Source organism: Vicugna pacos, chromosome 34 (assembly GCF_048564905.1).
Source record: "Vicugna pacos chromosome 34, VicPac4, whole genome shotgun sequence".
In the NCBI taxonomy this organism is placed as follows: Eukaryota; Metazoa; Chordata; class Mammalia; order Artiodactyla; family Camelidae; genus Vicugna; species Vicugna pacos.
In genome coordinates, this window is record NC_133020.1 from 9,257,720 (window position 1) to 9,281,845 (window position 24,126).

The 24,126-nt window shown below is 35.1% G+C and overlaps 2 protein-coding genes across 2 annotated transcripts in view; one reads left to right on the forward strand and one right to left on the reverse strand.

Annotated features, from left to right (window-relative positions):
* Positions 1 to 18,778, forward strand: part of SLCO1A2 (solute carrier organic anion transporter family member 1A2) — a 30,192-nt gene extending 11,414 nt beyond the window's left edge. The window contains exons 5-13 of the mRNA XM_015235674.3: positions 452 to 550; positions 1,110 to 1,328; positions 3,725 to 3,889; positions 5,250 to 5,445; positions 7,387 to 7,549; positions 8,358 to 8,530; positions 13,317 to 13,381; positions 14,237 to 14,354; positions 17,942 to 18,778. Of these exons, the coding sequence (XP_015091160.2) occupies positions 452 to 550; positions 1,110 to 1,328; positions 3,725 to 3,889; positions 5,250 to 5,445; positions 7,387 to 7,549; positions 8,358 to 8,530; positions 13,317 to 13,381; positions 14,237 to 14,354; positions 17,942 to 18,158 (1,415 nt within the window). The 3' untranslated portion in view covers positions 18,159 to 18,778. The remainder of the gene's footprint in view (positions 1 to 451; positions 551 to 1,109; positions 1,329 to 3,724; positions 3,890 to 5,249; positions 5,446 to 7,386; positions 7,550 to 8,357; positions 8,531 to 13,316; positions 13,382 to 14,236; positions 14,355 to 17,941) is intronic.
* Positions 15,190 to 24,126, reverse strand: part of SLCO1B3 (solute carrier organic anion transporter family member 1B3) — a 58,311-nt gene continuing 49,374 nt past the window's right edge. Inside the window, exon 14 of the mRNA XM_072954760.1 lies at positions 15,190 to 15,253. Coding sequence (XP_072810861.1) covers positions 15,232 to 15,253 — 22 coding nt within the window. The 3' untranslated portion in view covers positions 15,190 to 15,231. The remainder of the gene's footprint in view (positions 15,254 to 24,126) is intronic.

The following is a 24,126-nucleotide window of genomic DNA, read 5'->3' on the forward strand; positions in this document are numbered from 1 at the left end:
TTCCAGCTGCAGATCTGGGAGTGAAGCTTTTCTGAGGAATATGCCACAAGGAATTTATCATAACATGGTTTGCTTTAAAATTCCTCTAAAAGTATGACTATGGAAGGCATCGCAAGAATTGTGCTCTGTGTTGTAGCTTTGTCAATAACAAGATCCCAGCTTACGCTACTACAGCACATCTTTACCTGTAACCCGGCGTGAGAGAGAATTTGGAGCCCTAGAGAAAGTGGCTTCAAACGATGGGGCTCTTTTTGCAACATTTAAAGAAACAGCCTTGCTATTTATACATACACCAAGCTTAATTTTCTTACAGATCAAATACATTCAGTACAGATTGAGTACAAAAAAGTCTAAGGTAAAAACAATTCAATCTTCAAACTCTCCATGGGATTAGAACTCTGTATGTGGATGTATAAACTATATATAACTTTATATTTTCCTTTATTTTTAGGGTTTATAGAAACAGGAGCGATCATTGGTCCTTTGATTGGACTCTCATTAGCATCGTTCTGTGCAAATATTTATGTTGACACTGGATCTGTGAAAACAGGTAACTCAAAAAAATCTATTTATTAGCTGTCTAAAGCATCTTCAGGTATGTTATCACATTTAATTGTTACTTTACACAGCTACATAGATTATTTCCACTTTCCAGGTGACCAAACTGAAGTGAAGGCATTTAAATAATTTTCAGTGTTTCAAACCAGGGAGCAGGAGAGCAAGATAAAATGCTGATCTTCTGACTCAAAATCCAGTGCTCTTTCTACTGCACCAAAATAGCATTTCTTGTTTTCAAAAGAATTAAGCATATAGGTTTGAAATTTTTTTTTAGTATAAGCAATCATTTGTGGATAGCGAAATAGATCTTGTAGTTATTTAATAAATACCTTTTTATAAATTCCTTACACGATAGGACAGATAGTCAAACTCATTTATCGCTAGACAATAGTGTAATATCACTTATTGTCAGAGAAGTTTTATCAGTGTCTGAATTATGTATCAATTTCATACTTGGATAGAACCTGACAATTATAATTTTAACAATTTTGTATTGTTCATACAAGAAGCAATGACTTAAGCTAATAAAATATGTGTGTATCTCTTTACAGATGCTCTGACCATAACCCCCACTGATACTCGTTGGGTTGGTGCATGGTGGTTTGGCTTTTTGGTTTGTGCAGGAGTGAATGTGCTCACTGCCATTCCTTTTTTCTTTTTGCCCAAAACGCTTCCAAAGGAAGGAGTGGAGAATAACACTGAGACCGTCACAAATGACAAAGAAGAGAAACAAAGCGATGGCAAGAAAAAGAGGGATGCAATCACTAAAGGCAAATATAAACATTTTAAATTCTACATAATTTACCTTTTGGTTGCTATAGATGTGTCTGTATTTTAATCTAACATTTCAATATGCTAGGCTGCCTTAAGGCAATTTGTCATTAACAGTCAGCAGTCAATAATGTCTGGCTAGTCTGATTCCTCCTATGCTACTCCATGGAAATAAACCATATAAGTTAGAGGCTGAATTATCTCAGATCAGCATTGATATAAAATTATATGTCAATCTGGGCACTCAATAAGTAAGTAAGTAAATAAATAAATAAATTTGATCCCATTAGCCTTAAAAAAAATCTCTTATAGGCAGCATAGGTCTAATTAAAAAAGAAATTCAAACCAAGAAAGAAAGGAAGAAAAATATATATGCTATTCAAAATAGGTATGATTTGGTTCTGAAACCAAAAATGTTGGCTTAGCTGTGAGTGTCTCAGAGGTTAAGGTAGAAAAAGAAAACACAAAATGTCATATAATTCTCTACATTTGATAGACAGGAAAGGATAACAGTTCTGAAAAAGGAACCGTTCTCCAAGTAACAAATTGTAAAAAAAGAAAAAAATTATCATATGACGTATGGGGCCTATTGCATCACATAGTGGTTTTCCAGCCAATGCAGGAGCATGTTTCATAGAACAGATTTGGGGTTTGTTTTTTGTATAGATCCTCAATGAAAGCTCCAAAGCATAGTTGACAGAAGGTGTTTCTGTGAGAAACTAAGCTAAGGTTGTCTGTGTATTCGTTTTCAAGAACACTCATTCTCAACCTGGGCCAGCTAGTGACATCACCTTGGAAAGTTCTAAAGTGACTGATGCCTGCAACTCTGTAGTGTTCCCTAGAGGTCTGGTGTATTTAGTATGAAGTATGGGCTGGCCCTTAAAGAGTGTTCTTTTGGAAGGTGGTGGAGGGTCAGTTTCCTGCTCTGTAAGATGGGGACATACTATTTATTTATGACTATAGAGTTGCTGTGTGAGGGTAGAAGGAGCCCTAACACATAGGACAACTATTAACTGCTTCCTGGTTTTAGTATTATTATTGTGGATGTTGCTACTTCCCCCATCACCTGTAAATTGTAATACCAATTTGCCCAGAAATCTTAGCAATTACAAATTCACTTAAACAACAATTGGACGTAATTTGACACTTCTCGGATCTTTAGGAGCCATTCAGAATCTTACAAATTCTGAGTCGTTACGATTATATTCACGACGCTTGTCAAAGGGCTGGTATAGACTGATAGAGGATTTTAACACAGACTGTTGTTTGCAGGCTGTAAGATCAATTCTCAAGACTAGGAAAGGGCTTGGTATAAGGCATGTAGAAACGACACTGAAGTTAATGGGACTCACCTATTAGGTGAGGATGTCAACAAACATGGGTGCCTTAAACAGCTCCAAGAAGCTCTGAACACAACTTTTCTCCCTGGCTGTGTACTTTATTGATAAATATGAATTCTACTAGAGTTCATTTCTTTGAGTTAAGCTATGATTTCTCCTTTCCAATTTGTTTATTTTTTGATACTTTGTTCTAGAATGAATAGTAGACAGCTATTAAGCAAACCAGGATAATACACAATAACTAAGGAAATCAAGACAGAGAACATGAAGATAAGAAAAGTGAAAAGAAACTATCAGTAAGACTTTGACCCACAATGGAGACATTTTGACCCAAAACTTTTGCTAGAGACGGGCCACAAATTTGGCTCCGAGCTTTGTCAGTTCACCCAAAGAGGAAAACGTTTTGGTTAAATCTTTTACATAGTCCTTAGTCTTTATCAAATAAATCAGGGTCTCAGGGAGAGAAGCCTGGAGGTTGGTATTTTAAAAGACTGTGCACCATTGGCAGAACCACCAAAACTGTTGTTCTAGAGAAGCAGAGAAGTGCCTACTACTTGAGAAAATTTATATCCCATGAATTCCCACATGTATCTTCATTTTAAATGCTCAGGAGTGATATTATCAATATTTCAATGTGAACTTCTTTATCAAATTGATTTCCTTCCTGGCTTTAGAGAACAGAATAAGAGAACAAGCACCTTTCATTCTAGATGACCTCTAGAGAAGAGAAGATATTAATAGAAGGAAAAGAGAAGGATGAAAGGAAATGGTGTGAACTCGGACAACATTTTGGTCATGTTGTACTTTTTCTTTAAGACATGACGGTAACTTGGTGAAGGCAAAGCGATTGTGTTCTGATCCCTACCCTGTCAGCCACATCACTACCAAAGCAATGATACAACTTTAGCTTTTGAGGGGTGAAAAGAATTAAGAAACACACGTGCATTATAAAACATAAAACCATCATTTGGAGGGGAGGTTGATGTTTCAGGAAAAGTCCATCGAAAAATGCAAAGCCAAGTTCGTTTGACACTATTGTCATTCTTTCTTTTCAGATTTTTTACCATTCATGAAAAGTCTTTTATGCAACCCAGTTTACATGCTTTTCATACTGATAAGTGTGCTACAGTTCAATGCATTTGTCAGTATGATCTCCTTCATGCCTAAGTATCTGGAACAGCACTATGGAAAATCAGCCTCAGATGCAATCTTTCTAATTGGTATGTTTGCTCGTCTCTGCATTGGTACCCCCTTTTTTTACCCCCCATGAAATGGCGAATACTGTGACGATGGGTCTGGGAAATTCCTCAATTGAAATCTATTAAGATATTTCTGTCTCTGGTACTTTTCCCCCTTCTGCTCTCCAGGGAACTCAAGAGATGGCAGGGAAGGGAAGAAGCCAGAAAATCCTGGTTTTCTCCTCGCTTTGTCTCTCTCTCCAGTCAGAATGCAAATTCAAAATATTTGAGGAAATCTTGGGGAACTCCCAAATTAGATACAGTTTTCAGATTGGCAATTCATTCATGTAAAAAAGCAAGACAGAGTTAACTCATTAGGAGTTGTGTTTCACTCTCAGATTTTACCTTTTTTGGCTCCAATTCATGAATTCCATGGTTTCTAACTCTATTCTCTACCCCCCTTCCCCCCCGGTGTTTTGAGACATCTCTGCATCCCATACATTCTGATTTTCCTGCCACCACACTAACCCCAGGGGGTCTACTTCACCCTGAGTTTCTCTTGGTTTTTTTTTTTTTTCTTTTACTGTTCTGAGAAGAGAATTTCCAGATTACACGTACTCACACTACTTACACTCACACACCTTTTACAGTTTGTTAAAAGTTCACATACCTGGGACCCACCTCAGACAGATTAGATTAGACTCTCTGGTATGGGACTTGGAAGTGGGTTTTAAACAATCTCTCCTAAGAATGGGATTCGTTGAGCAAATCCTGGCATGGTAAGAATGAAACACAGGACTCTCTTTTCCCTTCCCCTCCCCCTTTTGGGGGGGCAGGATTAGGGGAGAGAGAGTACTAGTCAGTAGCAGCAAAATATGAAATGTAAAGACGCTTAACAATCACAGGTTTCTCAAAGTACCTCTAAAGTACCTTGAGCTGAGTCAAATTTCTTGACAACCACAGTGGGAATAAACAGCTGCAAAATCATACAAATCATACTCTATCTGATTATATGATATACATTATATACAAATCATTATATACATAATCCCACTCCAAAGAATGAAAAGTAATAAATGACTAGTCAACTTTGACTTGTTACTTCTACCTGGATCCTAAGAAAAGAGACATAGACCATGAACCCTGCATATGAGAAATTTACACTCTACTGCTATTAATTACATGAATGATAAAAGTCTTCCAAAATGTACTTTGATGTTGTGAGGCGTTCAAATATCTCTGTATGTGACATGTAACTAAGTGGGAATAAATTTAAATCAGTTTTCTCCACTGTGAGTTGGACCTAAGTGGTTGCTTGTGTAAGACATACTAGATAAATGTGACATCACTTTTGCGCCTTTGCTAAGTCACTTTGTACGTAATACTTTACTTGCATTTGTAGGTATTTATAACTTACCTCCAATATGCATCGGATATATAGTTGGCGGTTTAATTATGAAGAAGTTCAAGATTACTGTCGTACAAGCTGCCCACATAGGATGCTGGTTATCTTTATTTGAATATCTTCTCTATTTTTTGTGTTTTCTCATGATTTGTGATAATTCCTCCGTGGCTGGCATAACCACCTCTTATGAAGGGTATGTTGTTTTCTAATAAACGTTGTTCTCTTTCAACATTTAATAACATTTTCTGCAGTAATTATACATGACCAGATCATTTGCTAATTGAACTTAATGGCAGTAATCTGTATTCCTTCTCTATCTTCTTATAGAGGTTGGGGATATGTCACCGAGTCAGTGAGTTTGTGATTGCTTGTGTGTGTGTTTGTCTTTGTGATATCGTAGCAGATAGTAGAGTGAAGAAACTATGTTTTTAGGTTATATTAGGATGTGTTATCTATTTATTTTACACTCTCACATATTGGTAAAATTTCAAGTTAACTGTAGAATCTCAGTTACCTTTACATGTTTCCACAATGGGCTTAAATTTAACAAAACTGAACCCTAATACATGATATAGCAATTCTTACATAAATTTATATATTTTATTCGTATAAATGTGTCTATATCTTGAATAGTTTCAGATTTCCATTTTGAGAGTTATCTGGATTCACAGGAAAGTTTTTCATATAGACGTGAATTTTAAAAATTCATCTGTAGGGTATATGTAGGTATTGAAGTCATCGGTTAAAATGAAATGAAGAGCATCCTACAATGTTCCCTTTCACATTGTTGAGGACTAAGCAATTGGAATAATATTAAATATATAATCATAAAAGTAATTTTATATATTATCTGATTTGAGTCTTACAAATTTCATTTAAGATAGGTGTTGTTTTTTCCATTTTACAGATGAAGAAATTCAGATTCACAGGGATTAAATGACCAAGGGAGGTCATGGAACACCCCTTCAACTCCATCAGTTTAGAAAAATAAAAATTAAAATTGGTAAAATCTTAAAGATTATCTCCATCTCCAATTATCCTGATTCCCAGAGCAGATGTGTAAAAAGGCATAATCTAGTTATGAGTCAGGACTTTAATGTGGTCTCTAGACTCCCTCTCTATGGCTCTTTCCATTACATTACACTGAGCATAAGAAAATCCAAAAAAATCATTGCCAAGGCTGAAGTCAAAGAGCTTACCCCTAATGATTTCTTCTAAGAGTTTCATTGTTCCACGTCTTAAATTTAAATCTTAATCAGTTGGAGTTAATTTCTGTGTGTGGTGTAAGATAAGTATCCAGTATTCTTTTGCACGTGGCTGTCTGGCTGGTGTTCCCTCCACCATTTATGAAGAGACTTTTTCAACCCCACTGTATATATTCTTGGCTCTTTTGTTGTAAATTAATTGACATGTATGCATGAGTGTTTTTCTGGGCTTTCTATTCTGTTCTATGTGACTGTTTTTATGCTTGTACCATACTGTTTTTGGTGATACAACTTTGTAATAAGGTTTGAAATCAGGAAATGTGATTATCTACAGTTTTATTCTTCTTTCTCAAGATTCCCTTGACTATTTGACTATCCGGGGTCTTGTGTGGCTGTAGGATGGGCTCTCTGGTTGCCCAGGTTCTCTGGCCAGGCCTTCTGGGTGGGTAGAACTGGAGACTCTGCTCAGCAGGTGAGCAGAGCTCCACGGCTAGTATGGATGGTCGACTGGAGACCCAAATCAGGCATAACTGCCAACTGAACTCTGGCCAGAGGGGGGCCATGGCTCAGCCCTGCAGATGGGCAGGGGCACTGGCTGGGATCTCTGCTTGGATGCTGCTGCAAGCAGGAACACAGTCTGCCGACATCTAAAGCTGATTGCTGTCAGTCCCGCCCGCCTTCTTCTGACCCCCAGTGGTTCAGTGGCTGTGTGTTTACCTTAAAGAAATCACTGAAAAAGTGGCTACGAGCACAGCAACTGGTGTCTCTTATGCCAGAGCTATGGTACCCAGGCCACACGTTGACAACTGGAAGATTTCTGTTTCCATTTGAGGGAGCAGAGGAAATACAACTGCAGATTGAAATGAAAAGAAAAGGAAAATGCTCTAATATTCTTTCAATACCCACGGCATTATTTTAAATCATTTCAGAATGCAACAGGATTTCCATGTGGGAACTATCCTTGCTGACTGTAACATGAATTGCAACTGCCCAACTAAAATATGGGACCCAGTATGTGGAAACAATGGTTTGTCGTATATGTCAGCTTGTCTTGCTGGTTGTGAGACGTCCTCCGGAACAGGAATAAACATGGTAACACATCCTATTGGCCTTTATTACCAAAATAAGTTACTTTTTATATGCTCACTTGGTTTACCTGTTATTTCCTAGATCTTATTTTAAAGCTGCACGGTGTCTGTGTACTGAGCTTTAACTCCATAGCAGTTGACATGATTGCTTAATTAATTTTATTTAAAAGTACTTTAAACCGAGATCAATTTGGCAGTTTCGATCTCAAGTACCCAGCTAATTACTTTGCTAGTTTTTTTTTTTTTCCTGTGTATAAAAACACATGTGCTGTCTGTGTTTTTCACATTCTGACAGCTTTCTAAGAAGATGGAATTGGGCATGTTTTCTTGCCTTAAAATATCACTTATAATGTTGGTTGGTGATGAAAATAAAATATAAATTTTGATTCTTATTAAAACCTGGGAACATAAGAATTCAAAAAGGGTTGACTTTATTCTGCTTTTAAAATAAACTACATATTTTTTAAACAAATCTTTGTTTATTGATAAATATCTATATATTTAAACTGAGCACCATGAAGCAAATTTTCTCATATTCAGCGTGTGGCAAGACAGTATATGTTTTTCAAAAGCATGACTTGAGGAGAGCTGAGCTGTTGCAAATTTACTCAGTATATTTAGGAAGAAATTCTATTTTTCAGAAACCACACTTTTGTTTTGTTTCCGACTATAATCCTGAGAGACACCATAAAGGATGTGAGAATAAAGTGAATAAAGTCTCCATCTTGATCCAATTGGTGATGTAATAAATATTTGAGATTTGTGTTCAAGATTTCCTTCCTCAAATAGGATAATATGTTATTTTTTGACAGATGTTTCAAAATTGTAGCTGCATTCAAACACCAGGAAATTCATCCGCACACCTTGGGCTATGTGACAAAGGACGTGACTGTTCCATGATGCTCCAGTACTTTTTAATCTTGTCGGTGGTCAGCAGTTTCATTTATTCCTTATCTGCCATACCTGGCTATATGGTTCTCCTGAGGTACAAGAATTATTTTCTTTCTTTAGGTTTATTTCTAGCTATTTAGTAGGGGAACTTTTTCCAAGAAAGCCACTTGGAGCCCACGGTACCTAAGAACTCAGTGCTCTACTATAGCGTTAAGATAATCTCATTCAGCACTGTTGAATTTTACAAAATTTTAGTTAGCAGTATAAATGTTCATCTGTTGGTATTTCCCTGCTGATGTTTCCTTCCTTATTTCATAGAGTTAAATTAGCAAACCTTTCATTGTTTAACACAAGAAGAAACACATTTACATTTTAGGGTAAGCCATATGAAGCAGTCATTTTCGTGGGTACAGAGTGTTCGTCTTGCATTCATTTCTTGTGGTTCAACCTGTAGGGCAGTGGAGTTTAAAGCTGTCAGAAGCTCCAGTTTCACCAAAGACTATACGCAGGGCAAAAGGCAGGTCGATGGATCTTTCTGAGCTTTGCTTTTCTTTAATTAAAAATTGGGTCTAATAATAAATGCTCAACAGTCTTAACAAAGCTATTTGTGAGACACAGTGCTGAAGGGCTTACTAAAACTAGGAAATTGCAGAGCCAGGATTCACACTTAGGTTTCTGACCCTTGTTCTTTCGATCTTCTTGCCTCATAAACAATCCTAAACATGCCTAGAAAACAAAGTGCATTGCTTTCTTGTTTCTTCATCATGAAGCAGAGTTAAGTTGATCATAACTCTCAGTTCATAACACATTGTCATCATAGGCTGGGGTAGTATTTCCCTCTTGCTTCATTTTACTCTATTTTTATTTTTCTCATTCCATTCCCCACTTCCTCTCAACCATTGGCATCCACATTTATATGATAGATATACGTTCTTAAATATGTATTTTCCTTTGTAAAATATTAAGTTTTGTGTGTATTTGTCTTTTATATTCATACAAACAGTGTTGTGCTATAATTTGTTTTGGTGCATGAGGCACAGGTGGACATAAATTCACCAAGTACTGCCAGTACTTATGAATTATTCTTTTACCATCAATGCGTGGGAGTTTCTCCCGCCTTATAACCTCACTAACACTTAAAATTATTGAACTTTCTGACTTCAGCTATTCCAGTGGGTGTAAAATGGTAGCTCACTGATGTTTTAATATGCAATTGCCTAATTCAGTGAGTTTAAGAATCCCTTCAAATTTTTTTCTAGTTATTAATGCTTCTGCCTCAAGATGTTTCTTCATTTTGGGGGCCCATTTTCTATTATAATTTCTATACTTTTGGTGAATTATAGATATTAATATAATATTGTTTATTTGGTATCATTATCTTCTCCTAGTCTTTCATCTTTCTTTGAACTTTTCCATAGTATTTTTAATGAAATTAAATCCTAAATTTTGTTGTACTGAAATCTAACAATTTTCTTGCCTTCGAGTTGGTGTATTGGGTAGTTACATTTAAAAAGGGTTTCCTAAAATACATTATAAAATACATCCTTATATTAGAAAATTAGATTATAAAAATACATCTTTAACTTAGAAAAATATTTCCCTAATTTATAAAAATATTCCCCTAAATTTTATCCTATTAACTTTGTAGCTTTACCTAGTTCTTTAAACCATCACAAGTCTATCTTTATGTTTGGTGCAAGAGAAAGAGCTAGTCAGTGATATTTTTCTCCAAAAACTAGTTTTCCTAACATCATAGCATAAATAAGAGGTCCTTTCTCCATTGGTTTGTGGTGCTGCCTTCATCATATCACAGGTTTTTGTATAACATGGGCCTAGTTTTCACTCTTATTCTGTCCCGCAGTTTTGTCTGTTCTCAGGTTAGTGCCACGTTGATTTTGCTACCTTGACACTGGCTATGTTAATGTCTCAAAGTAACTCTTCCTCATCCACCCACTACTTTCACCTTTACTCTACTTTTACTCTTTTCTTCCCAAATTGATTTAGCTCTCAATGCATGGATCTTTATACCCTCATATGAATTTTGATTGTGCAGATTCCCTATATTAATCAGAGAAACTCTGACATCATATATTTGTGAACATGGACTATCTTTCCATTTATTTAAATTTTCTTTTATAGCTTCTATACAGACACACACACACTCACACATATATACACACATATACATACAAAATGGTACCATGTAGAATTACAAAGAGATACATATCCATATATATATATATATCCAAACATACATATATACTTGTAATTCTATACGGTACTATTTTCTCTTATGTTTTCTAGTTGATTATTGTTGGTTTAGAGGAATGCTGTGGCTTTTTAAAAATTTACTTTTTATCCATCGGTTTTTCTTATTTGTCCTTGTAACTTGTGGATTTGTTAGGTTTTCATTGTAGAAATGTATGCAGATATGGAAAATTTTATCTCTTTGTTTCCAAACTTTGTACATCTTAGGCTTTTAAAATTTTCTTAGAGCATCAACTCGGACCTCCAAAACTACATTAAACCCTACTAGTGACAGTGCGTATTCTTGTTCTTTTCTCATCTTAATGGAAACCACGTAAATTTTTTCCATTAAATATGATGCTTGCTGTAGATTTTTAGTATACAGTTTTCATCCAGTTTCTGAGTTTTTAATAATAGAATCAGCATTAAACGATTAAATATATTTTTCTGCATCCAGGAAAAAACTTACACAGACTCCTTCTACTCAGTACTTTCAGTGTGGTGAAATAAAGTGATAGATTTTTTTTATATTGAATTCTTTACAAATCTAAGAAAAACCATATTTAATCACGATATATTTTATATATGATTTGTTTAAATAATAATTTATTTAAAATTATTGTATCTTTGTTGATGAGTAAAACATACCTACTATTTTCTATTCTTTTTGTTTTGGAATCATTCTAGGCCTACAAATGAATTGGTTAATTTTCTTTCTTTCTTTTTTTTTTGAATTGGTTAATTTTCTATTTTTTAATTTCTGTAACTACTTGCATTAAATATCTATTTGTTGAAAGTTCTATGCATTCACCTGTGAAACTACACTTTGGGCTTATTTGGACAGTGATGATTGGTTATTATTTTCCTTTATTTAGTGTTAGTGTCTAGTCACACTAGTGCCTACACCAGCTGTATGCTTGTTAATGTGTACCTGTTTGTAACAGCCTTTTATCATTCTAATATTCTCTGATGTATTGAAAGGATTTTCCCTTTTTCTCTTGCATTTTGTTTATTGTACCATCTTTATTTTTTTCCTGAGCATTGTTGCCAAAGGCTGTCTGTTTTATTTTCTTTTTAAAAGAATGTGTTTTCGAGTTTGTTAATCTTTATTTCACATTTTTCTGCTCTTTGTTTTATTTAAAAATTTTTTTTCTCCTTTTGGGCTTGCTCTGTTACTCCTTATGCAGCTATCTGAGTTTAACACTTAGATCATTTTGTTCATGTTGGTTGATATAGATGAAACCACACATTTCCTTCCAACTATTACTTTAGCTGTGCCTCAAATAGTATTTTCCGTGAAGCTTAATTCTATTTTGTAATTTCTTTTATGATTTGCTCCACTAAACCAAAATTTGTTTATTAGTGTGTTATAGACTTTCCATATCTATGGGAAATTTCAATAGGTATCCTTTATTATTTCATTTTCATGTTCTGAGAACATAATCTGAAAGATGTGGGGTTGTGTGAAATATTGAGGCTGCCTTTGGGGCCTAGCACATGTTTAATTTTTGATTTTTTCATGTGTTTCTGAAAAAAATGTGTAACTTCTGTGTTTTCGATATACAGTTTTCATATTCCTTGGACTCAAGTTAATTCATTGTGTTATCTAAACTTTGTAAATCTATACTTGTTTTTTGTCTGCTTAACAGTTTTTCAGAGGTGGGTATTAAAATCTCTAAAAATTGCTGATGTATTTCTCCCCGTAACTCTGTCAGTTTTTTAATTTACATGTTTGGAGTCTCTCTTGTAGGATGTAAGTGTGTCTTTGATCATTACAATTCCATTATTAGCAGCACTTAATTTTCTTCTTTATCTTTTAGTCCTTTCTTTCAGGGAATTCTATTTTGTTTCTTATTAAAATTGCAGTTCTAGCTTTTTTTTTTTTTGGTTCATTGTTTCATGTTATACCTTTTTTTATTCCTTTTATTTGCAATATTTCAATCTTCTATTTCACTTTACAGACAATTTGCTAGGTCTGATTTTGTAATCTGAGATTAGTGAGTCTAACCCGCTTACATGGATTGCAGTCACTGTGATAGAGCTCTTTTTGCCACTTTATTTCATACTTTATTTCATATATTCTATTTATTTGACTTTCTTTTTGCTTCTTTTTTCGCTTTCCATTGTATCTATTGTATTTTCTTCTTCTGCTTTAAAAGTTATATCTTTCAAATTGTTAACCTGATTATCGAAATTCTTAACTCCTATCAGTTTCAAAACTTTTTATAGTATTAATATCTACTTTCTGTTAAGACAAGTACTTAATCATGCTTTTAGCTTTCTTCATGTCTTTACTCTCTTCCTTCATCTAAAAGATTTCACCATTAGAATCAAGAACTACTACTCAAGAAGAGGATACTGGGGTAAAAAATCGATTCACATGAAATGTATTCTTCTTTGACAATTTTATGCTAGAAATGAGTGAGCAAAAAATGAAGGATTAAATGCCAAGGACCAGAGGTCGGGCTCCTATGTAGGTTATAAACTGGATAATTAGGCATTAAATAACCAAGACCTGAGCATGTAAGAAAATTTTCTGATCTCAGTGTGTTACTAGCACAAATTTTCCTTTCAAAAAACTATGGTAGTTTTAAAACCTCTATTTTTCTTTTATTTATGGATTTATTTTTTAGGTGTATCAAGTCTGAAGAGAAGTCGCTTGGCGTAGGATTACATGCATTTTGCACAAGAATATTTGGTAAAAATAGTTTTTTTTTCTAACATCACATCAGACCACTATTTAATATTAAGTAAATGAAATCACCCCCTCAGAGTAACAGGGGAACAACTATCCCTTCCACTTGTAAGTGGAACTTTGTAATTAGCATGAGGTGGAAGGTACTTTTTCTTTTTTACTTATTTATTTTTAATGGAGGTGCTGGGATTTGAACCCAGGACCTTGTGCGTGCCAGGCAAGCACTCTACCACTGAGCTATACCCTTCCCCCTGTAATTAGCATGAGAATGAAGCACAAGAAGAAATGCAGAACTTCTCCTTTTTACTTGGAAAAGACATAGCTGACCTTAATTCTACTTTTCATCAATTGCTTTTCATCAGTGCAATTTGAAAAGCAAAGGAACAGGAAATGCTTTGTTAAAATAAAGTGTGCCCGTGACTGGCCCAAAACATTCTAGAGAAGAAATAAAAAGAATCACTAATTAAATGTTTTTCTCTACTGATAATTTTTATTTTGCATTTATCCATGAGATTACTTTCTTTTATCAATCTAAAATTTCTACAGTAAAAATAACTTAGTATCTTGTAATAACCTACCATGGAAAATAATCTGAAAAAAATTTATAGAACTATATATAACTGAATCACTTTGCTGTACACCTGGAACTGACACAATATTGTAAATCAACTATACTTCAATAAAAAGGGAAAAATAGTAACTTTTAATGTCTAAAAATAAAGTTTGAAGCAGTAGGTTTATATTTTGTTAAACTTCATTTGTTCTATGGATAGAGAAAATTAAAATGTTTCCAAACAAAAAAAATGTACCTTAATTCTTACCTTGTTAATGGATTTTTCTTTCTCCCTTTAATTGAAGCTGGAATTCCTGCACCTATCTATTTTGGAGCTTTAATTGACTCCACATGTTTACACTGGGGAACTTTGAAGTGTGGTGAGTCAGGGGCATGCAGGATCTATGATTCCACTAACTTCAGGTAAAGCTTTTTTTTTTTTTTTGAGAATTGTTTTCTAAACATAGACTGGGCATAAAATGGTACCATTCATGTGTAGCATTTTCCTTATCAAGTCACTGACTACTTTTGGCTTTGTTTCCAGAACAGATATTGATACTGTATCTCCATTTCTCATTTATACACTAGAATTTCAGTTCCTCAATATTTTCAAAGTACTTGGTAAATATAAGCATGGATGACTTTCAAAAGATTGTTCCCTAAATTGGTTGCAATCAATACATCACTGAAGGTCACGGCTGTACCTATCAAACTATATGATTCTCTCAAGTATCCCCATTTCATCCTACATTATTTCAGCATCTTCCTAGCCAGAATCTTTACTTCTTTTTACCATCCACTTCCCATCTCCAAAATAATGTTTATTCTCCCTCATTAAATTTCACTGACACAACGTTCTTCATTTCTCTTAAAGCCTTAGTTTTTTTGTTAATATATAGATCTGATTTTGAACAAAACTCATGGTAACATTTACCAGTGTTTGAACAAAACTCTTCTATTTTTCGCTTTCTATTTTCACATTCTTTCCCATTTGGAGACCTGATTTTTGTTTAAATTTGTATTAGCTTCTCCTTATAGGGCAGTAAGAAAAAACTCTTTTATTTACTGAAAAATGATTTAGTATTGTTTAAAATAGTCTAAAGCCTTCTCTTGATCAGTAAAAGGATATATGTCAAGAACTGTGAAGAGAGCAGACAGCATGAGATTCATGGTTTCTTCAGATCCTCTTTCCCCTAAAGTTCCACAGGGTAATGCAGAGGAGGCCCCAGGGACACACTGTGCACGTCATGGGTTTGCATCACAGTCGAGGAACACCAAAGATCCCTGGTGTAGGTTGGCTTCATCCTGCTGCTTGGAGATTCCTGTTGATAGTAGCCTTGATTAAATGCTTTTTCAGACACAATTATTGTATTTAGTACCATTCTTTGCCTAGTCAGGTTAATTAGAGTGGCCAGTGAAGTATACTCATGAGAAAATTCACCAAAAACTAATACAACATAGAAACAAGAGTTACATGTTGATAGAAAATTCTTCATGAGTCCCTTGAGTTTCTGAATATCTTGTTAGCAGAGGCTTTTGGTCTGAACTATCTTGGTGTTTGAACAGTAAGCAATGCTGGAAGATGTAAATGATCTTTCCCTCTGGAGCAGAGTTTTCTGACCAGGATGATGAAGACAGTAGCTCCCTCTGGGGCAAAGACTGGCAGATGTGTTTGCAACCCATTTAAAAGATTGAGATTTCCTAAACTCAGGATTTCTTAGCTGTGACCCATCCACCTGGGACAGATTAAAACATATATCTCAGAAAATTTCTAGAACAGAGAACAGAGGAAATGGTGGAGATAATTAAAAAATTAAAGGCTTAGGATTTCCTAGAATTTAACAAAGAAGTAAATTTTCAGACCAAAGTAAACTTCAAATGCCTAGTGGAATATAATAGACATATTGGAGTGAAATTACAAACTCCCAAGAGAAAGAAAAATGTAAAAGTTACCCAGAGAAATAAACATGTGGTTTTTAAAGAAATAACAGTTAGACCAATAGTAGTTAGATTACCAACAAAAATAGACCCTAATATCTTTATGATCCTTATTGCTTTGGGTTTGGGTTGAAACAAAATCACAAACCAGAGAGCAAGAAATGGGCAAATGTGACTGCATATAAAATCTTGGATTTTCTTTGCAACAAAAGACACTACAGACAATGAAGAATGACAGAGCACAAATTGGGAGCATCAAGAACTCTCATACATTGCTGGTGGGGAATAAAAACTATCAGAAAGGAACTTTGGGGCAATATTTACTAAGTTACGTAGTCTAAGACCCTTAGACATAATTTAGAGAAAATTTTACATGCACAAGGAGATGGTAAATGAAGGTTTATTGCAATATTGGTGACATAAGGAAAGACTGAACAATATAAATATACAATAGGAAAATGGATAATTAGCTGTGGTGTGTTCATTCACTGGACTGTGGTGCAATGGTTAAAAATAAATGAAGTAGAACTATATGTATGGGAATAGTTTCAAAAAGGTGGACTGATCTGAAAATCTTCAGAATAAAAATATAATATATCAATTATTTAAAATCTAAAAACATATAAAATAATTATATATATTATGAATGGATACATGCATGCTTTGTAAAACTATGAAAATTAACCAGGAACAAAATCTATAAAATTAAACACAGTGTTACATACAGCTGGAATGGGTCAGAATGTAATAGGATCATAATACACATGGGAATTAAATGTATTAATACTTTCTTTTAAATTGTTCTGAAACAAAAATGGCAAAATTTAATCATTTAAACAATCTGGGTGGTAAGTATAAATATCTTTAACTCTTTTTCTGCATTCTTGAAATGTTTCATAATAAAAGAAAATATTAGAAGTAGAAAAATGACAATAAAAAGCAGAAATTAATAAGTAGTCTGCACACCATAGAGGTAACCACAAAAATTAAAATGTGTATTTTTTTAAATACTAAAGTATAGTAATAATAATCTGGAAAGGCAAATAAAGAGAAAAGGCACAAATAAACACTATTAAAAGGAAATATAAGTACAGAATAACTTCAGAATTTTAGATATAATAATTTGGAAACATATTAAATAGAGAGTTTTTTAGGTAAGTATACATTACTAAGTTTTACAATAAATATATAGAAAACATGAATATTTTCATGGCGTTTTAAAAATGTGTATCAGTCAAAAACTCCCATCTTCCAAAGGTATCAAGTCCAGAAGCCTTCAAGGCAAGTCTTACAAACCTTTAATGAACTGATAACTCCTGTATTATACAAGTTATTCCTAGAAATGGAAAAAAGAGGGAAAATATCCCAATTCACTTTACAAAGTTAGTGCAATCTTGATATTGACAATTGACAAGTTAATTACAAGGGAGAAAGTATAGGCTGATTTTACTTATAAATATGCATGCAAGAAAATAACACATGGAATCTAGTAATGTATAAAAGCTAACAAATAGAATTTGTTATATAATAATAACAAATAATAATAATCTTGGATATTCTGCTAACTACAATTACACACAGAAAAACAATTTGGTGATATTTTACAAATTCATAACTAAAACTCGAGCAAAGTCAGAAGAGAAGAGAGGAACTTACTAAACCCAATTAAGATCATCAAAAAACAACAACACAGGAGTAAACATCATAATTAGTGGTGACTCTTTGAAATTTTCATTAAACACCAAAATAAAATCTCTATGACTGTCAGTATTAAATTTAAGTTGGAGAGTCTATTCAATGTAAAAAGATAACACAAAAACAGTAACAAAAGATTAGAAAGGAAGAAAATTAATTTGGATTTTCTGGATTTAAAAAGGCCAAAAATTATTTTAACAAATTGCTAATAAGCAAATTTAGCAAAATTCCTTCTGTAAGCTTGACATGCAGAACAGTTAGCTGCTTTGTCCTTATGGGAGTAAAATATTAATAAATTAAAATATGCAAAACCAATTTGTATTCACCACACTGTCTATGTAAGATACAATATGTTTTAACTATTTTTTTTTTGATAGACGCATCTACCTGGGATTACCAGCAGCACTAAGAGGATCAAGCTATATTCCAGCCTTTTTGATCCTACTTATTTTGAGAAAGCATCGTCTACCTGCGGAAAATGCCTCACCAGAAACTATGCTGGAGACAAAGTTTACAGGGAAGGAAACTGAGTGCAAAGAGATGGACCAAAAGTCCAAAGTTTTGAATGATGAGGAATTAAAAACTAAACTGTAGCACTCTGCTATCGCATGTCTCCCAGAGTTGGACAACACACTCAACCTAATTGTTTTTAAAATCAGTAGAGGTACATCAGGTAACTTGTCCTTGTCTTTATCAAAAATTTCTTTTTACTCGAGGTAAAAAAATGTTCACTGATGGTGAAGTGATTTTCCTCAGAGGAACATTTATAACCTTCAAAACAGGATATTAGATGCAGCTTTCTTTTTACATTAAAACAGCAACTTCTCTTTCAACTCATGCAAAATAAGTGAATAGCTCCCACACCTCCTTTTCCAAGAGATTCTAAAATTTTCCTATGATGAATATCTATTTAAGTCCATTGAATTTCTGCTTTGATATCGAGTTGATTTAGAGACTGAAATTCTTATCTTCTGTGAATATTGAAGTATTTTTCTTCAAATTTACCACTTTAAGTGAAAGAAGCCTAAGTCTTTTTCTATTTTGGAATTGTTCTTTACCCTTTCCTAGTCATTCTAGACATGATTCTTTTAAAGTAGATTACTCACTAATATGCCATCACTTGCTCTTCTTTCATTCCCTGCCTTTTTTTATTCGTGTCATATATTTACTCATTTTGTTCAGAGTACTGACAAACTTAATCAGGTAATTAAAAATCATGTAGCAAAAACTGTTGGGCTTTTTTTTTTTTTCAGCAATTCAAACCTGGTGACTAAACTCTCTCTTAAAAACAAGTGTCTAAGTCAAAGGATGAAAGGACAATATTAGAAAAACACTAGTCCTAAAACTGTCTGCAGTGTCAGATATTGTCCCCAAAAAAGCCACTTTCCCAGATTCAGGACGCCGCCTTCGTCTAACGTTTGTGTCACTGAGGATGTCCTACGTTAAAATACAAAGACTAATTTTCCATACATCATCTTAGAGAATGAAGCTTTTAAAAAGTAGCTTCTGTTATGGAACTGAGGTTACTAAAATTCAACATGCACATTTAAGACTAAATCTACTCAATTGTTTTGTAGCTTAGGGATACAATAAAAGTCTGAAAGGATTTTAGAGACACAAGAGGCCTTGTGGAGGATATGGAGTTTCCGGTCCAAGAAGGTAGGATGAACAGCCAGGTTTATTTACTCCACATTCCTGTATACCTGTTTGCTTGGCACCATCTAATGGCTCAGGATTGAATTATTCAGGTAGGAAAAATAAGGACAAGACAAAGGAAGGGAAAGAAAAGAGGACAGGAAAGAGAGAAGGAGGAAAAACAATCAAATACTTGATAAGATTTGGAAAGTGACTATTATACTGGATGATACACATCTAGACAGAAGATGGATATTGCCAGTTATGTTTCACACTAAGTCTGCCCGTGTCTAGGGTGAGAGTAATAAATGCTATTACACAACGTCATGGCCTTGAAACCTGCATTGATATCAATATTATCTCCTGCTCTAGGACAAATAGAAATAAGGAGCTTATTTTATTGACTGTATACTTCAGATTTTTTTCAGTTTGTTCAGCCACATAGTCAGCATATTAAATCTTGGAAGTGATTTTAAGATTTATGACTCTTGTATCAAATTTTTAAATTTATTACTCAGGAGGTTTGGCATCCTACAAACACCTGAGTAGGTACCTGAGGAGATTATTTTTATGTTTTTAAACAATGCACTTACTTTCCTTTTTACTGTTCTCAATGTTATAGCCTGATCATATATGAATATGACTTACATATATGACTCATACAGGACAGAAATGATAGAAATGGTTCAAGCAGTACTCAGAGGTCCATTATAAACAGTGCTGTCAAAGTAAAGCCTGGTGTGTGATAAAAACAAAATATGAGACTTTTTTTTTCCAATCAGCCCTAAGGAAAATTTAAGCAAATGTTACTTTAAAGTAAAATAAAAAGGAAATCTTACAAGACTCTTCAAGCCTTCAGATGTCCATAAATCAGCTGTTAAGGCTGATGCCACCTTGGGCCCTTACACTTTGTCCTATCCTTCCACAGAGTCTACCCAGGACTATACTGTGCAGTAAATCACTTCTTGGTCATCAGGGGATTTGCAGTTAATAGATACAGTTTAATAATCGTTAGGAGCAAAGAGCCTGTATGCTCTGTTAGTTCTCAAACAATGATGAAAATCTTCCCTGACATGTTCCCAGCATTCATAAGACTACTTACCTATTCATAAATCTTGACTTAGGAATGTCTGTCCTATTTCCAAGCATCCATCTCCATTCCCTAGTTAACTATAAAATTGTCCCAATGTTGCCCAAATATGGCCTCCGCACCCCACTAACTGAAATAAGACTTGAGAAGAGAGTTTTGGATGAAGAAGAAAAAGCAGCTTTATTTCTTTGCCAGGCAGAGGAGGTCACAGTGGGCTAATGCCTCTAAGACTGTGAGCCTGCTAGGGAGAGAAGGCAGAGGGTTTTATAGTAAAAGTTCAAGAGTTGAAGGGGGGAGCTAGTTTCCATGGAGATCACATATAGAATAGCAAATTGTTGCAAAGTTGTTCTTGCTTTTGCAGATGCAGTGGTCCCCTTCCCTCTGCTGGATATGAAGTCTACCTCTGGCTTTGGGGCTAACTTAATATGTTTGTACCTAGAACAAAGGATGTGTAGGAAGGGGCTCCATGGAAAAGAACTCTAGGGAAAAAAATTGTGCAGTTTAAAGTCAGATTGGTAAATGCTTTTAGCCTTTTAAGTGGCTGAGGCCTGAGACCTCCTGCTGCAGGCTGAGGCCTGCAGTTTGAACAATAGGATACAAGGAAACCACAAGGAGTCAAGAGGAGGGCACTGGGGTCAAGAGGTGGGGACTGGGGTCAAGGGGAGGGCACTGAGCATGCTCCCTGCACACAGCAACATGAGGGGGTTGGGTGAACCACCCAAGCCTCCCTCCTCTCCAGCCCAAACCTGGTCAGCAACGGCATGAGAAAAACCCTTCAAACCATTATACAGTTAAGCAGTCACAAGTGCCATTGCAGATATCAGATGGTCACTGATGACAAAATAGGATCCTGCTCAGTTACATCTATGTCCCTTTGGTGGTGGGGAGTGCAGATGTGAATGCTTCCAGATCCTTATTGCCCGATCCCAATAGATCCCACCGTGTGAGTAAGTTACCCTATAATAAAAGATCCATTAATTACATGAAGCTGCCTGCCTTAATTTTCTGTCTCGAGATGCCTTGTTAGTTTGACGGGTACTTTTCATTCCCTCCATCCTCCAACACAGAAGAAGTCAGTTTCTAAATAAAATAATAATTTAACGTATCCTAATGGCATGTCATTTTTCTGTTAAATTTTCTCTTGCTTTCTAAATATTCTTTGTGCTTTCCATTTCCACTCCTTTCAAAAACCTGTTGCTTAAAAATGATTGGACTCTCACTCCTACTGTGAAGTGCCTGATAATCTGTGGTCCCTTCCAATTTAAATGGAGACAAAGTCTTAATTTAAAGGGGTAAGTTTCTAGTGATAGACCTTGAAACAGCCTCAAGCTTAACAACAGAGATTAGTTAGGAGCAAGAGGTGTTGGAATGGAGCAGAACCCTGCAGGCCAGCCCACCCCCAAGGTACAAAACTGAGCAGTTAATGATTAGGGATAATAGAGTCACAGGCTTAGTGCCTGATACACATTCCTGAGTTGTTTTATAAATACCGTAACTGCCACTTGGTGGGGGAGGGAGCTAACTGTATGATGATCAGACTGTGGACATGACATAAGCTTCTCCATCTTGAGCAGCACTGAACCTGTGGCTAGCACAATTCCAAGAACTGGCCTCAAGAGAATGCGATTAACATTTTTGCTCATAATAATCTATATATTTATAGGCGTCGAAATAATTATAGCTTGCTCTACCTGTATAGGTAAGTGGGCAACTAAAATTGTCAGCAAAAAGATGCTACAGACCCATGTCAAGAGGCTGTATCTTCCACTCTGAGACTACAATACCCTATGTCAACCCAAAGGAGTTACACGAGATGGAGCTTCACCGCTTATTTCATAGAAATGGAATGATGTTTGACAGTGGGGAACTGAAGGCAGCTCTTTTGCCCCTTTGCTCTTTGTGCATTTCTGTTCCCCTCTAACCCTGAAAGAACTTAATTATAGATATGAGGTCACTAAGCAAGTGAAACTAACGCCTGACTTATGCTCTCCTGAATGCACACCATGTCTTTCCTAACCTGTTCATTCTTTTTCTAGATAAAAAGAAGAATGAAGAAGTAAGTAGTTAAAGAACGATTAGCTCTCTACCCCCAACAGCTCCCTTAGCAATCCTGCTGGCAGGTCATGTAGGCAAAATAACATGTGACGAGAGAGTCAGCCAGTCAGCAGACAATGGACAATGAGCAGAACTCAACCTCCTGCCTTGATGATTCGCTCAGATTTCCTCCCCGCTGCCATTCTTCCCTTTAAAAACTGTCATGGCTGAGCAGAATCTTTGAAATTGCTCTTTAGACATGTCTGCCTTCTCCCTAGATTGCTGGCTTTTCTGATTAAAGGACCTTTCCTTTCTACTAACACTTGCCGTTCGAATTACTGGCTTTTGAGTGGTGAGTGGCCAAACCCGAGTTCGGTAACAATGCATTTACGGGTTAGTGGTCAGGAATGCTCCACGGTGTTGCTGAAGTCACACTGCTTTGTGTAATCATTTTCTCATCAGGTTGGTTCTTGGTTTCCAGGTGGTGAGCAAGTCTATTTAGGGAGGGTAGAAGGTACACAAGAGGAAAGTGACAATGGCCACTGTCAAATTTATTATGATTATTGCTCAATACTTTCTTTTGGGTAAAAGCTCCAGAAATACGTATGTTGAAATTGAAACAAAGAGATTAGCACAGTTTCTAAGAATGAGAGACATGAACATTTTTATTCTATTACAGTATTTATTATGGTATACATTATAATGTGTTTACATGCTATTTCTCCACCTCATTTGTGGGCTGGCAAAGGGCCAAGATTCTATTTTGTAAATATTTTTACCTCTCATGCTTAGCATGTAGATAGCAGTCAAAAACACTTTTTTGACATTTCAAATTTATTTTTCATTTAAAATATTAAAGAAAAGCTTCAAAACATCTGAAACCATCACTCCATATCCAATGACTTAATGTACCTATTTTAAATTTTTCCATCTTGTTTTTAGTTCTTGTTTATAACATTCATTTTTTTTGTAGGACTGGCATTTTTAGAGTTTATTTATTCATTCATGTATCATTCTTTCAGAAATAATTGATGATGCATCTGCAAGCTGTCAGGCACCAAGCTAGATGCTGGAAATAAAATATGTAGGTAAAAAGAGTTCACTTCCTACCTTCCTAGAGCTCATGATTGGTGGGGAAAACAAACAGTTATCAAATAATCTTAAAAATGTAAAATTATCACTTTGATAAGTGTTACATTGCTACGAATACATTGGAAGATTTTAACCAGTGAAGAAGTCAGAGACATTGAAAGAATGTTGACTGAGCTTAGATCTGGATGCCAAGAAGCAGTTACTCGGGAAAAAAAAGAGCTTTTCAGGCGAGAGAAACATCATGATCAAAGACCTCATTGTGTGAAAAAGGATGGGAGTGTGAAGACGTGGGGCAAGAAGGAGACTTCAGTCTGGACACTTAAGTCTTTCTTCATAGAAAGAAGTCATTCTCCCACTAAATCTCTGATTAATGCTTTTTTCAGCTCTGATTTCTTCCTCAAAAATAGATTTCTTAGGTTGGTGTTTTAGTTGATCCTCTAAATCACCTACCTTCTTCCACAAATTTCTTCTTTATCTTTTTCTTCCAGATTTTCATAGATTTTTCAACTGTATTTTTTTTTAATCATGGATTTGGGTTTGGGGCCATTGTCTTCTTTCAACCTTATTCAATGTATATTTTAACTATTTTGCCTTATTTTGCTTCCTTGAAAACTTTTCTTATCATATTCTTATCTCTGTTGAATTTTCCCCCTTGGGTCGGTATTCATGTTTAATACCTGCTACTGAAGTAAGGATTAATATTTATTCTGG